The following is a 16,097-nucleotide window of genomic DNA, read 5'->3' on the forward strand; positions in this document are numbered from 1 at the left end:
CATCCATCTCCACCCTCTGACAAACAGAGGCTAGGGACACCATTCCGTACCCATCCTGGCTAATGTCCATGCTGACATCTCTATGCTCACATACCAGTGTGAGTGATGGCAGATCATGAATGGGTCAGAGGCCATGGCGATGAAAGTTTTATATTCATGGATTAAATTAGACAGGCACAAACTGCTCAGATTCCTTTCTGCTGGAAGATATAGAGCACCCTCTCCCGGATCAGTTTGGTTTTCATCCCATACACTATAGGGTTTAACATGGGGGGCACCAGCAGGTAGAGATTGGCCACCAGGATGTGGACATGGTGGGGAACATTGTGGCCAAATCGGTGGGTGAGGAACGTGAAGAGAGCGGGGATGTAAAATGACAGGATAACACACAAGTGAGATGCACAGGTGCTGAAGGTCTTGAGACGGGCGTCAGTGGATGGGAGTCTGAGCACGGCCTGGAGGATCATAGCATAGGACACGGAGATGATAAGCACATCAACCCCCACCACCATAAAAGCCACAAACAGGCCATAAATGATACTGACTGTAGCATCCCCACACACCAGCTTCACGACTGCCATGTGCTCGCAGTATGAGTGGGAGATGAGGCAGCGCTGGCAGAAGGGCAGCCTGCTGACAAGGAGGGAGAAGGGGCTCACCAGAAGGACTCCACGTGCCAGCACCAGGCTTCCCATTGTCACTATGGCTGGGACGGACAGGATGGTGGAGTGCCGGAGGGGGCAGCAGATGGCCACGTAGCGATCCAAGGCCATGGCCATGAGGACGCCTGACTCCACCGACGAGAAGGCATGCACAAAGAACATCTGGGTGAGGCAGGCATGGAACCCGATCTCCCTGGAGCCCAGCCAGAAGATGCTCAGCATTTTGGGCAGGGTGGATGTGGACAGGACCAGGTCGGTGACGGCCAGCATGGCCAGGAAGAGGTACATGGGCTCATGAAGGCTTGGCTCAGTGTATATAATGAAGAGAACAATGACATTTCCCAGCACAGCAATGACGTACATGATGCAGAAAGGGAAGGCGATCCAGAACTGGGCCTCCTGAAGTTCAGGGATGCCAACCAGGAGGAAGGCAGGAGGATGAGAACGGGTGCTGGTGTTCGCACATGACATGACTTGCCGTTCTTCTCCTGTCTGAGCTGGGCAAGCTTTCACCCTGTAAACAAGCAGCAAAGAACCCATGAGGGCTGAGGCAAAAAGGCATCCTTTAAAAATGGAAGTTAAAGTGAGGAAAATAGAAAGCAGCATAAACTCTGGTAAACAAAGTGTACACATATAATTAGGAAAGCCAAAAAGAATGTTAAGAACAGCTAGCTAAAGACTCAAAAAGTAATAGCAAAACTTTTAAAGTACATTAGAAGCAGTAGGACAGCTAACCAACCAATGGGGCCACTAGACTCTCGAGCACTCAAGGATGATAAGGCTACTCTGGAGAAAATGAATGAATTCTTTGCATCAATCTTCACGGCTGAGGCTGAGAGGGAGATTCCCAAACCTGAGCCATTCTTTTTAGGTGACAAATCTGAAGAACTATCCCAGATTGACGTGTCATTAGAAGAGGTTTTGGAACAAACGGACAAATTAAACAGTAATAAGTCAGCAAAACCTGATGGTGATCATGCAAGAATTGTGAAGGGACACAAATGGGAAATTCAGAATGACTAACTGTAGTCGGTAACCTATCTTTTAAATCAGCTTCTCTACCAAATGACTGCAAGATAGGTAATGTGAGGCAAATTTTTAAAAAGTCTGACTTTGGGGCAAACTTGTTGAAACTATGGTGAGAACAAAATTGTCAGACACATACATGAACATTATTTGTCTCTTTGAAGACTGCTTGAAGTTTTTTTGGATTGTTTGTTTCCTCTCTTTGAGATTCAATTCCCTTTCCTCTTCTGGCTTTCTCATGAGGATGAGAAGAATGAAGCATGATGGGGAGGAGGGCACTCTTGTCTCCTTTCTTCTTTCTCAATCAGTGCAACATTCTGTCTCTCCCTTTCGACCCTTCTCAGAAATCTAGGGAAAGGAAAGGACAAGTAGGCAAATGCATAAACCTGTGTGGAAAAAAACCAACCCTAATGTGGATGTGGCTGCTGGGCTATTAATGACTAAATGGAGAACATTAGCCAGTCCTTGTTGGAGACAGAAGTGCAGCCTTTTAGCAAAAGGCAGACCCAGTTGGAGAAAACAGAATTAAAACCCAGAAGCCTCAGGAGAAGGGGGCTAGTCAGAGAAGTTCGGATTCAGAGCTGGTTAGTGAGTCTCACGTCAGTGTGGGCTGGAATCTTTGTCCTGTGGTTTATTGTAACAGTGGCGGGTGTCTTTTCTTTACAAGCTGACATTTGTGTACTGCTGTCATGGCTAGAAGCCCCACCTGAGATTGGACCCCATTGTGCTAGGGCACTGTCCAGTCCCTGACTTGAAGAGCTTGCAGTTTAAATAGCAAAGACAGACACAAGGTGGGAGGAGAAACAGGCACAGAGCGATGACTTGCCCAAGTTCACAGAGCAGGTCAGTGAAAGATCCAGGAATAGAGCTTGGGTCTCTAGTTCCATACTCTAGGCCCTACATTATGCTGCATCTCAACCCAGCTGCTTGTTCATTTTGAGAAAGATGGAAAAAGAAGGTGCTGGCTCTTAGACACTATGGGTAGGTGATGCTATGATCAGTGCTCCACGTAATCTCATTTTTCTAGAAGATCTGCTTTGGTTCCAATAGGAATTAGCTCAGGGAATTTCTATAGTCTGTCTTATATAGGAGGTCAGACTAGATATTCACAGTTGTCCTTTCTGCTGTGCAGTTTATGAAGAGATGACATTCCCCACTTGCTCATGTCCCTTGATCAGGGCACACTTCTTCCCTCTGGTATATTTTCATAAGATGTGTCTAGTCTACTTTTCAATAACTCAGCTGATGGAGCTTTTACCAATTTGTTCCTCTTGAAGACAATTTCACCACCTACAGGTCTCACTGTCTCACTTCCTGCTGTTTAGCTTAAATTTTCCTTGTCTTTATTCCATCTCAGTGTTTCTAGTATAGTTACTTAAATACTTCGCCATTCCCTGTGTGGGAATGGACAAAAAATGGAAAAACCTGAATACTCTATTTTCATTGTGAGGGGATGCTGTGTAGGCCAAAACTATAACAGGGTTCAAAAAAGAACTTCATAAGTTCCTGGGGGACAGCTCCATCAATGGTATTAACTAAGTAGGTCAGGGACACAACCACACACTCTGGGTGTCCCCAAACATCTGACTTCCAGAAGCTGAGAGTGGATGACAGAGGGTGGATCACTTGATTATTACCTCTTCTTTTCATTCCTCTAAAACACCTGACATTTGCCACTGTTTGCAGATAGGATATTGGGCAAGATAGACCATTAGTCTGACGCAGAATGGCCATTCTTATAGTCTTATGTCTATATTATTTTGACCTAATGGGACATGTGATCTATGAAGGTATTTATATAGCCCCTATAACACTAGTGTGTTTGCATCTTTGCAAAAGACCAGGGAAGACCCACAAGAATGATTCCAGGGCTGAAAAGCACACTTGACTGTCAGAGCCATCACACTCTCAATCTGTATAGATTCAATTGACTTGGTCACAAAATGGAAGTCCTTCCATGGGGAGAAAATTGCTTATGCGAGTGGGCTCTTTCATCTAGCAGACAAAGACATACACAATCTAATGACTGGAAGCTGAACACAGAGAATCAGAAATAAGGCATACATTTTTAATGATGATGGTAATTGAAGCAATTCCAATCTCATAGCATGTCCATCTTATATAGTAGGTGAGATTCAAAATATGCTCCCCACATCATTTCTATTTATAACACAATTGCTTACATATTAGAAAGTACTTTATATGTCACCTAAAATCCAAAATTTAATTTCTTGTTGTATACCTTACCTTACCTCTGTTTTGGATGCTACATTCCAAACCAGTTGTCCATGAAGGTACCTGTACTAGAACACAGATAGGCTTGAAGGTGATGCAATGCCAGGTTCAATTGTTTTGTCTTGTACAATACTTGGATTTTGAATGTAAAACCATCAGAGGTAGCCACAAACAATCAAAACCGCTAAAGGTGAAAAATATACTTTACAGCCATACAGGGGTTCGCCCTATCTGTGACTAGAAACAAAAGGCTGTTTTCAGTCTAGCACAGAGAAGGAAAAGCACTCTGTATCCATCCACTGAGGAAATGCCTTCCCAGGTAAGAGTGTTTTCTTGAAAAATGAACAGGAGTACTTGTGGCACCTTAGAGACTAACAAATTTATTTGAGCATAAGCTTTCATTTAGCAGATGCATAGAATGGAACATATAGTAATAATATATATATATATATACAGAGAACATGAAAAGGTGGAAGTTTCCATACCCACTCTAAGAGGCTAATTAATTAAGCTGAGCTATTATCAGCAGGAGATAAAACAAAGAAAAACTTTTGTACTGTTTTCTTGAACATTTGGATCCTGGTTCTCGTGAAACCAGCCAGCTCTACAACATACTGAAATTTTGGGGTAGGAGGTGCTATCCACTTTATGAGATAGAAAAGGTAATTAATGATAAGTGTAGACCCAGGTTTCCATTTTATGATTTTCTTTTTGCATTGTATCTGCCACTATCTCCTGCTTCTTGTTAAATCTTTATTATTTCTTAAATAAATCAACTTTTGTTTCATTACAAAAGCTCACAAGTGCCGTGTGTAACACAGGAGCGGTGCTTTAAGGTAAATCTGATAAACAGGGAATGCTGCTCTTCAGGGGCAGTGAATCCGGGATGTCTGTGACTAGGGAGTGTCAGTGGGTGTATAGCAGAAGGGACTGACTCAAAGGGACCTGGGGATTGAGTTCCTGCAAGGGGAAGTCAGGACTGGCCTAGCCCAGAGGAGAGAACTTGAGCGGCTGAAGGGCAAGTGGTGTCAGGGAACTGCCCACCATCCACCACAAGAGAGATTTCCTCTCACTGAGGCGGGGGCTAATAAAGTAACTCACAGTCCTGGGGAGTCCTGAGAACCATACAGAACCACACACTGAGGAAAAATAGATCCCTCCATGATAATCAAAGTTTACAGACAGGCTGCTTGAGACCATATGAGCATTTGATTTAAGTCTCTTCACTTTGTATAGTTTGACTTTTGATGTTAACAATTTATGTTTTAACTGTTATACAAATTTAAGTTCTTCAATCTCAGTGTCTGCTGTCATTGCTTATGCATTGTCTGAGCCTCCCAATTTCCTGCAACTGTGAAAAGTTAAATAAATAAATAAAAAAGAAAACCCCATTCTTATGCAAAACCATGGAAATGTAAATTGATGAAAAAATGAAAATGCTTAAAAACAGAGAGATTATCCTTCAAAATGATAAAAAAAAATAAAAACTGAATTCTCCCAACCCTAGACATAGCTAGCCTCCTGTTTTCTAATGCAAAAACGGTCATCAGCTATGCAAAGTGTAGTGGGACACTCGACATGCGTGGACAGAATTGTAGGAAAAGCACTGAGTTAGCAAACCTTCCCCAAACTTGTAAATTACATTAATGCCGTGGGCATAAGTCCCAGTAATGTGATCTATACAACACCTAACATACACGTATTAGCCAACAGGACGCTTAATCCGCACACTTCCAGAGACCACCGAGCATCAGGGCTTTGTATGCTCAGAGCTGTGAGCTGCCATGTGAGTGAACCTCTCTCCCCACTGCACAGGGTGATCTTTCCCGTACATGCTCCTGTAAGCCACCCTCCTCCCCTGGTGTAACTGCTGAAGAGACTCCGCCATGAAGAAGTCAGTTTCCCCAAGACTCCTGACTTACCAGCAATCCCCCCTGCAATAAGACAATGTGATTTCAGCTCATCCGCTCAGGGAAGGATGAACCCAGCTCCAATAGCAGGAGACTCCCAGCTGCAGCGGTTGGAGAGTGGGAATAGCTTTATATACAGCTGGTGGGTGTCCCCATGGAGGTTCCTCATCAGCTGGGGTCTGTTTCTCTGGGCCACTGACACAGCTAAATAGGGAGCCTAAATATACACACAGAGGTGAATGGTGTCAGGAAACAATAACCCTCCCCGTCTGCGAATGAGACACTAACACCGACTCCTTTAAAATACGAGAGAAGATATAAAAGGGACACTGAAGTGAATTTTAGTTTTTTCCAGAACTCCATTTGCACTAGCATCTTTGACAATGGGATCATAGCTCTGGGGAGCAGCATTTTTTGGATGCGTTCTGTCGAACTTGTCTATTTGTCTTTACGGTATTCCTCGTAGTGGTGTCAAAAGGTGCATGTTATTGCACTCTGCTAACTGCAGCCAAATACAATACATAGGTCCTATATATATAATATGGGCTTTTAAAATTGTTTTTATTAATTGACATTAAGAGTAGTGTTTTGTTTTGGTTTGGTTTTTTGGGTTTTTTTTTATAAACCACAGTATCACAGGAACATACGAATAAACTTCTAAGCTCTGGGAATCAATGATTTATTGATAAATGCAAAATAATTCACATTGGAATACATAATACCAACTATCTTTATAAAGTCAATGGATCTAAATTAGCTGTTACCCCTCAAGAAAGAGATCTTGGAGTCATTGTGGCTAGTTCTCTGAAATCATCCATTCAATATGCAGCAGAACAGAACAAAAGAGCGAACACAATGTTGGGAATCACTAGGAAAGGGACAGAAAAAGACAGAAAAGATCATATTGCCTCTATAAATCCATGGCACACCCACATCTTGAATACTGCATACTGATAGATGTGGTTGCCATATCTCAAGAAAGAGATATTGGAATTGGAAAAGGTTCAGGAAATGTCAACTAAAATGATTAGTGGTATGAAGGGGCTTCCATATGAGCAGAGATTAATAATCCTGGGACTTTTCAGCTTGGAAAAGAGACAAATAAGGGGGGATATGAACAAGGTCCATAAAATCATGACTGGTGTAGAGAAAATAAATAAGGATGGGTTATTTGTTCCTTCTCATAATACAAGAACTAGGGGCTATCAAATGAAATTAATAGGCAGCAGGTTTAAAACAAGCAAAAGGAAGTACTTAGTCACACAACCCACAAACTGAGAAATTCTTTGCCAGAGGATGTTGTGAAAGCCAAGACTATATCAGGGTTAAAAAAAACAAAAAAACCTAGATGGAGGACAGGTCCATCAATGGCTATTATCCAGGATAGGCAGGATGGTGTCCCTAGCCTCTCTTTGCCAGAAACTGGCAATGAGTGACAGAGACTGGACCAATTGATGATTTCCTGTTCTGCTTATTCTCTCTGGGGCACCTGGCATTGGCCACTGTTGGAAGACAGGGAATTGGGCTAGATGGAACTTTGATATAACCCTGTATTGTCATTATAGTCTTATGATCTTTTGTGGCAATAAGCTATGTGAAAATGTGTTTCCTGGATTCATAGATCCCAAAGCCAGAAAATACTATTGTAATCATCTAGTCCAGGGGTGGGCAAACTTTTTGACTCAACGACCACATCGGGGTGCAAAACTGTATGGAGGGTCATGTAGGGAAGGCAGTGCCTCCCCAAACAGCCTGGCCCCTGCCCCCATCCGCCTTCTCCCACTTCCCGACCCTTGACTGTCCCCCTCACAACTCCTGACCCATTCAACCCCCCTGATCCTTGGCCCCTGATTGCCCCATCCCAGGACGCCATGCCTCAAATTGCCCCCCCCGAGACCGCACCCCATCCAGCCACCCCCTGATCCCTGTCCCCTGACTGCCCCGACCCCTATCCACACCCCCACCCCCTGACAGGCCTCCCAGGACCCCACCCCATCCAGCCACCCCCTGATCCCTGTCCCCTGACTGCTTCCTGGAACCTCCTGCCCCTTATCCAAACCCCCCACCACGCTGCTCAGAGCAGCAGGAGCTCGCAGCCCCATCGCCCGGCCGGAGCCAGCTGCGCTGCCCGCCCGGAAGCATGCCAGTGGGGGGAGGGAGGAGAGCGGGGGAGGGCCTGGGGGCTAGCCTCCCTAGCCAGGAGTTCAAGGTCTGGACAGGACAGCCCCGTGGGCCGTAGTCTGCCCACCTCTGATCTAGTCTGACCTCCCTAACACAGGCCAGAGAACTTCCCCAAACATTTATTGCAGCAGATCTTTTAGAAAAACATCCAGTCTTGAATTAAAAATTGTCAGTATTGGAGAATCCACCACAACCCTTAGGAAATGGTTTCAGTGGTTAATTACCCTCACTGTTAAATGTGTACACTTTATTTCCAGCCTGAATTTATCTAGCTTAAAGTTCCAGCCATTACCTTTTTCTGCAAGACTGAAGAGCCCAGTATTAAATATTTGCTCCCCGTACAGGTACTTACAGAGTTCAGCAGTCTCTCTTTGGAGTCTGTTTTTGAAGTTTTTTTGTTGCAAAATTGCCACCTTCAAGTATGTCACTGAGGGTAGCTCTACACTACGGGACTATTCCGAATTTGCATAAACCGGTTTTGTAAAACAGATTGTATAATATCGAGTGCGCGCGGCCACACTTAACACATTAATTCGGTGGTGTGCGTCCACGGTCCGAGGCTAGCATCGACTTCTGGAGCGTTGCACTGTGGGTAGCTATTCCGTAGCTATCCCATAGTTCCCGCAGCCTCCCCCGCCCCTTGGAATTTCCGGGTTGAGATCCCAGTGCCTGATGGGGCAAAAATCATTGTCACGGGTGGTACTGGGTAAATGTCGTCAGTCACTCCTTCCTCTGGGAAAGCAACGGCAGACAAGCATTTTGCGCCTTTTTTCCCTGGATTGCCCTGGCAGATGCCATAGCATGGCAATCATGGAGCCTGTTTTGCCTTTTGTGACTGTCACCGTATGTGTACTAGATGCCGCTGACAGAGGCGATTCAGCAGCGCTACACAGCAGCATGCTTTTGCTTTTGCATGACAGCAGAGATGGTTACCAGCCATACTGCACCATCTACCAATCCATAAATTGGTAAAAAGATGATCATGGCTACCAGTCGTTTTGCACCGTTTACTGCTGTCATAAGTGCCCCTGGCTGCTCTTAGCCAGGGGCGCAAAAGCCAAAATTGGGAATGACTCCCAGAGTCAATCCCTCCTTTTTGGTATCTAAAAATAGAATCAGTCCTGCCTAGAATATGGGCAAGTGTACTAGAGAACCACTGTATCAGAGAGCACAGCTGCTCTGTGTCAGATCCTGCAGAAATTATGAGCTGTATGCTATTCACAGGGGGTGCGCCTGCAACAACCCCACCTGTTGATTCCGTTCTTCCCCCAGCCTTCCTGGGCTACTGTAGCATTGTCCCCCCACTTGTGTGATGAAGTAATAAAGAATGCAGGAATAAGACACACTGACTTGTTAGTGAGAAATGAGTGGAAGGCAGCCTCCAGCTACTATGGGTACGTCTACACTACAAGACTATTTCGAATCTACTTAACTCGAATTTGTGGAATCGACCTTATGAAGTCGAATTTGTGTATCCACACTAAGGACACTAATTCGACTTTGTGAGTCCACACTAACGGGGCCAGCGTCGACTTTGGAAGCGTTGCACTGTGGGAAGCTATCCCACAGTTCCCGCAGTCCCCGCTGCCCATTGGAATGCTGGGTACGGCCCCCAATGCCTGCTGGGGGAAAAAATGTGTCGAGGGTGGTTTTGGGTAACTGTTGTCATTGAACCGTCAATCACGCCCTCCCTCCCTGAAAGTGCCGGCGGGAAATCTGTTCGCGCCCTTCTCTGGTCGGTTACAGCGCGGACGCCACAGCACTGCGAGCATGGAGCCCGCTGCGATCATCGCTGCACTTATGGCCATTGTCAACTCCTCGCACCTTATCGTCCACCTCTTCCACAGTCAGCTGCTGAGAAATCGGGCGAGGAGGCTCCGTCAGCGCGGTGAGGAGAGTGGCGCAGACCTCTCACAAAGCAGGGTACGCTGCGCAGTGGAGATCATGGTGGCAATGGGTCAAGTTCATGGTGTGGAACGGCGATTCTGGGCCCGGGAAACAAGCACGGACTGGTAGGACCGCATAGTGCTGCAGATCTGGGATGAATCATAGTGGCTGCGAAACTTCAGGATGCGTAAGGGCACTTTCCTTGAACTCTGTGACTTGCTGGCCCCTGCCCTGAATCATAGAATCATAGAATCATAGAATTCAAGATCAGAAGGGACCATTATGATCATCTAGTCTGACCTCCTGCAAGATGCAGGCCACATAAGCCGATCTACCCACTCCTTTAGCAAGCGACCCCTGCCCCATGCTTCGGAGGAAGGCGAAAAACCTCCAGGGCCACTGCCAATCTGCCCTGGAGGAAAATTCCTTCCCGACCCCAAATATGGCGGTCAGCTGAACCCCGAGCATGCGGGCAAGACTCTCCAGCCATACCCTCTGGAAAAAGGTTAAGAATATCATATCATTGACCCATTGTACTATTTACCAGTTTGTCACTTAATTGACCTATTGACTAAGCCCGTTATCCTATTATACCATCTCCTCCATAAACTTATCTAGCTTAAACTTAAAGTCATGGAGGTCCATGAAGCGCCAGGACACCCGGATGCGAGCAGCCCTGACTGTGCAGAAGCGAGGGGCCATAGCCCTCTGGAAACTTGCAACGCCAGACAGCTACCGGTCAGTAGCGAACCACTTTGGCGTCGGCAAATCTACCGTAGGGCTTGCTGTGATTCAAGTAGCCCATGCAATCGTTGAGCAACTGCTCTCAAAGGTAGTGACTCTAGGAAACGTCGAGGTCGTCAGAGATGGCTTCGCTGCGATGGGATTCCCAAACTGCGGTGGGGCTATAGATGGGACTCACATCCCTATCCTGGGACCAGCCACCAGGCCAGCCAGTACATTAACCGAAAGGGCTACTTTTCTATGGTGCTGCAAGCACTGGTGGACCATAGGGGACGTTTTACCAACATCTACGTCGGGTGGCCGGGCAAGGTTCATGACGCGCGTGTGTTCAGGAACTCTGGTCTGTTTAGACGCCTCCAGGCAGGTAGTTTCTTCCCGGACCACAAAATAACAGTTGGGGATGTGCAGATGCCTACAGTGATCCTCGGGGACCCAGCCTACCCGCTAATGCCCTGGCTCATGAAGCCCTATACAGGCGCCTTGGACAGTGAGAAGGAACTCTTCAACTACCGGCTGAGCAAGTGCAGAATGGTGGTGGAGTGTGCTTTTGGACGTCTCAAGGGGAGATGGCGGGGCTTACTCACTCGCTCGGACCTCAGCGAAAAAAATATCCCCGTTGTTGTTGCAGCTTGCTGTGTGCTCCACAATCTCTGTGAGAGCAAGGGGGAGACCTTTATGGCGGGATGGGAGGTTGAGGCAAATCGCCTGGCTGCTGATTACGCTCAGCCAGACAGCCGTGCCGATAGAAGATCCCAGCGGGAAGCGCTGTGCATCCGGGAGGCTTTGAAAGCTAGGTTCCTCGGAGAGCAGGGTAACCTATGACTGTCCACTTGATTTACAGAGAAGCTGAACCTGAGCCTGTTTCAGTGACAGTTGACTTCGATCTGCGGTTACATACCCCGTTCTCCAGGTTTCCCCCCTTCCAACACACGTTTTAAAATAAAGTTAATGGAACACTGATTATTAACAAAGTTTTCTTTAATTATGAATTCCTGTTCTAGGGTTGAAACATGGACACAGACTGTGGTGGGTACGGTGTGCACTGATGTACAGACCGCTTCTACACTAGAGGAATGACAGGCTCCTGCTCCTACAGCGGTCTTTGGGGGGAGGACGGTTTCGGGTGGGTGTGCAGGAAGGGGTGGGTTTGCAGGAAAGGGTGAGGGGTCCCGTCTTTGGGACGGAGTTTGGATGCAGGCTCTGGGCCGGGGGTTGGGGCGTAGGAAGGGGTGAGGGGTGTGTGGGAAGGGTGAGTATGTGTCCGTGGATGAGGGCTCTTGCTGGGGCTCAGGGCATCGGAGAGGCTCGTGGCTAGGGTGGAAGGGCATGGTAAGGGCAGCCTGCCTTGCCATTTGTGGATGGCAGGCGCTAGGACCCTGGGGCAGCATACACCTCACAGACTGACCCAGGGCAGCATACACCTCCCAGACTGACCCTGGTGCCTAGTGACTGCAGTCTGTGTGTGTCCTGCTGTTGATCCTGCCCCCAAGTCTGTACCCGGGTAATGGAGGCTGTCCTACGCAATTAAAAAACCCCTCCCCCCACACAAAGTCTTCTGACAAGAAAAACAGGACGGAAACAGTGAATAACAACAAACTACTTTTAATACTCAACTACACAGTGGGGGGATGAAACTTGGATTTGGGACTGGTTGATCCAGGAAGGGAAGCACTTCTCAAAATTTATGGCATCAGAGCTGTGTGGTACATGAGCGCTCTGCTGGGGTGCAGTGACAGTTTTCACGGCCCCTAGCGCCCCTCCTTCTTGTTATTTTGGGTGAGGGGGGGACAGGACTTTGTGGCGGGGGAAGGCGGTTGCAGATACAGTTCAGGGGGGCTCTCTGCTCCTGCCTGCGGTCCTGCAGAACATCTACAAGGCGCCGGAGCGTGTCCGTTTGCTCCCTCATTAGCCCAAGCAGCGTTTGAGTCGCCTGCTGGTCTTCCTGCCACCACCTGTCCTCCCGTTCAATGTGTGAGCGCTGGTGCTGACATAGGGTCTCCCTCCACTGTCTCTGCTCGGCCGCCTCGGCTCTGGAGCAAGCCATCAGTTCCGAGAACATGTCGTCCCTAGTCTTTTTCTTTCGGTGCCTAATCTGCGCCAGCCTCTGTGAGGGGGATGGCGGGGCAGTTCGTGAAAGAGCCGCAGCTGTGTGATGGGAAAAAGGAAGTGATTTCCTTGAAAAGATACATGTTTGCGAACACTGAACACAGTCTACTCAGTTTCTGTGAACAAGACCATACAGGGAACCTAGTCTCACGAGCTCTCAGGACAAGTTCAAGATTTCGGAATACGCTTTCAGTGGCTGCGGTCTTGCACCGGAGATCGGACAAGCGGGGCGGTACAGCTGAATCCGTTTATCAGCCAGGCCTGGTAAGCCCTACACTATAGGCTGCTTAACAGTTAATGGATAGCTGTGCCCTCCCGCAGAAGGCAATCTGGAAAGCATAAAGTCTGACCCTGTTCCAGCCCCTCGCGGCTGTGCCCGGGAAAGATCACTGTATGCTTTTCCTCTGCGGCCTCCAACACGTGGCTGTTAAACGAAGGTCTTTGCTATGCAAAGTAAAAGTCAAGCATTCACAATAGTAACAGTACACTAATTGCCCTACTTAGATGCAGCAGTCGCCGAACGACATTACCCTGAGGCGGGTCACTCGGAGAGAGAGAGAGAGGATGCTGCAAGAATCCCTGCACAGACCAGGGCCCTATGCAGCCATGCTGGTGGAGGCAATGATTCCGCTTTACGTGAGGATGGCCTGGCGCGGAAGAGTGTGCTTCCACGGAGCACCCAATAAGGCACCTCTCCCCAGGAACCCCCTGCGGAGGCTTTTCGAGCACCTCTACGAGAGCTTCGTGGAACTGTCCCAAGAGGATTTCTCTTCCATCCCTATATGTGTGGACCTTCTTTTTATATAGTTTTATATGGACAACTTTTTAGCTAGTTTTTATATAGTATATATTCCTGTTTTTTAAGAAATAAATGTTTCCATGTTTATAACACTTACCGACTGATCCTTCCCCTGATTCTGAGTCCGTGTTAACGGCCGGGGAGAGTTGGTAGGGGATCTCTGTGAGGGTGATGAAGAGATCCTGGCTGTCGGGGAAAGCGGTATTGTAAGCGCTGTCGCCTGCATCGTCCTCCACAAACCCTTCCTCATCTTTCCCATCGGCGAACATCGCCGAGGAACTGCCCCTCGACACTATCCCATCCTCAGAGTCCACAGTCACTGGTGGGGCAGTGGTGGCAGACCCACCTAGAATGGCATGCAGTGCCTCGTAGAAGCGGCATGTCTGGGGCTGGGCTCCGGAGCGTCCGTTTGCCGCTCTGACTTTTTGGTAGCCTTGTCTCAGGTCCTTGATTTTCACGCGGCACTGCATTGTATCCCGGCTGTATCCTCTGAGTGCCATGGCTTTGGAGACCTTCTCGTAGGTCTTTGCATTCCGTTTGTTGGAGCGCAGCTCCGAAAGCACAGACTCATCGCCCCACACAGCGATCAGATCCAGGACTTCACGGTCTGTCCATGCTGGGGACCTCTTTCTATTCTGGGATTGCATGGACTCCTCTGCTGGAGAGCTCTGCATCGTTGCAGGTGCTGCTGAGCTCGCCCCGATGTCCAACCAGGAATTGAGATTCAAACTGGCCAGACAGGAAAAGGAATTCAAATTTTCCCGGGTCGTTTCCTGTGTGGCTGGTCAGAGAATCCAAGCTTGGACTGCTGTCCAGAGCGTCAACAGAGTGGTGCACTGTGGGATAGCTCCTGGAGCTACTAAGTTCGATTTGCATCCACACCTAGCCTAATTCGAGATAGCCATGTCGAATTTAGCGCTACTCCCCTCGTCGGGGTGGAGTACCGAATTCGAACTAAAGGGCCCTCTAGGTCGAATTAAACGGCTTCCTGGTGTGGACGGTTGAACGGTTAATTCGAATTAACGCTGCTAAATTCGACTTAAAGTCCTAGTGTAGACCAGGCCTAAGATAGTCCAGACAGGACATTAAGCAGTGTGGAGGAGAGGAGCTCAGCATCCCTCTGCTAGTCCAGGGGCAATTGAATCTTTTTTTTTACACTTGAAGGGTGGGGGCTGACAGAGCTCAGCCCCCTGTTGCTATGATGATGATGGTTATCAGCCATACTGCACCATCTACCAGGAAAAATTAGGGCCACGTGCCCTTGATTGACCTGACGGATGCTAGTCAGCATGGTTACCAGCCCTTTTGCACTGCCCCATGTGCCAATAGGCTGATGATGACGATGGATATCAGTCTTATTGTACCATCAGCCATCCATGGCGTGGGGGGAGCAAGGATGTTGGTGTTGAGTGCTGCACCATCGCGTCTATCTGCAGCATTCAGTAAAGATAGGGTGACATGTAAAAGAGTCAAGAGAGGATTGTTTTCCCTTTCACTTCTGCGGGTGGGTGGGGGGGTGCGTAAATTGCCGAGCTATGTCCTGACCCACCGCGGACACGTTTGACCCTAGAAGCATTTGGAGCTCAGCCAAGAATGCAAATGCTTTTCAGAGAGACTGCAGGAACTGTGGGATAGCTTCAGTCCTCCAGTCCATGAGCGTCCATTTGATTCCTTGGCTTTCCATTACGCTTGTCACGCAGCAGTGCGCTGAGTCCCTGCTATGGCGTCTGTCTGGAGATTTTTTTAAAATGTTTTTTAATTCATCTTCTGTAACGGAGCGCTGATAGAACAGATTTGCCTGCCCTTACAGCGATCACGTCCGCATGGTCCATGCGGGAGCTCTTTCTTTATTTTGATTTTTAACTGCATCGCCACATGTGCTGATCGGAGCTCCACGCTGGGCAAACAGGAAATATTCAAAAGTTCGCGTGGCTTTTCCTGTCTACCTGGCCACTGCATCTGAGTTCAGATTGCTGTCCAGAGCGGTCAGTGGTGCACTGTGGGATACCACACGGAGGCCAATACCGTCGATCTGCGGCCACACTAACCCTAATCCGATATGGTAATACCGATATTAGCGCTACTCCTCTCGTTAGGGAGGAGTACAGAAACCGGTTTAAAGAGCCCTTTATACCAATATAAAGGGCCTCTTAGTGTGGACGGGTGTGGCGTTAAATCGGTTTAATGCTCCTAAAACCGGTTTAAACGCGTAGTGTAGACCAGGCTCAAGTGGTTAGAGAGGTTGAAGTGTTCCAGTGGGAGAACCACTTTCTAACCAATCAGTGACAGACTTGAAGGTGGCAATTTTGCAACAAAAAAACTTCAGAAACAGACTCCAAAGAGAGACTGCTGAACTCGTATTAATATGCAAATTCGATACAATTAACTTAGGTTTAAACAGAGACTGGGAATGGCTGGGTCATTACACTAATTGAATCTATTCCCCTATGTTAAGTTCTCCTCACACATTCAATGGGTCATCTCAATTATCACTTCAAAAATTTTTTTCTCCTGCTGATGATAGCTCATCTCAATTGATTGGACTCT

The 16,097-nt window shown here is 47.7% G+C and overlaps 1 protein-coding gene across 1 annotated transcript; it reads right to left on the bottom strand.

Moving 5' to 3' along the window:
• Positions 1–185: 185 nt before the first annotated feature.
• Positions 186–1,133, bottom strand: LOC123350351 (olfactory receptor 52R1-like). Its single transcript, XM_044988892.1, has one exon. The coding sequence runs from the start codon at positions 1,131–1,133 to the stop codon at positions 186–188; it is 948 nt and encodes a 315-aa protein (XP_044844827.1).
• Between the last annotated feature and the right edge of the window lie 14,964 nt (positions 1,134–16,097).

Source organism: Mauremys mutica, chromosome 1 (assembly GCF_020497125.1).
Source record: "Mauremys mutica isolate MM-2020 ecotype Southern chromosome 1, ASM2049712v1, whole genome shotgun sequence".
Taxonomy (NCBI): Eukaryota; Metazoa; Chordata; order Testudines; family Geoemydidae; genus Mauremys; species Mauremys mutica.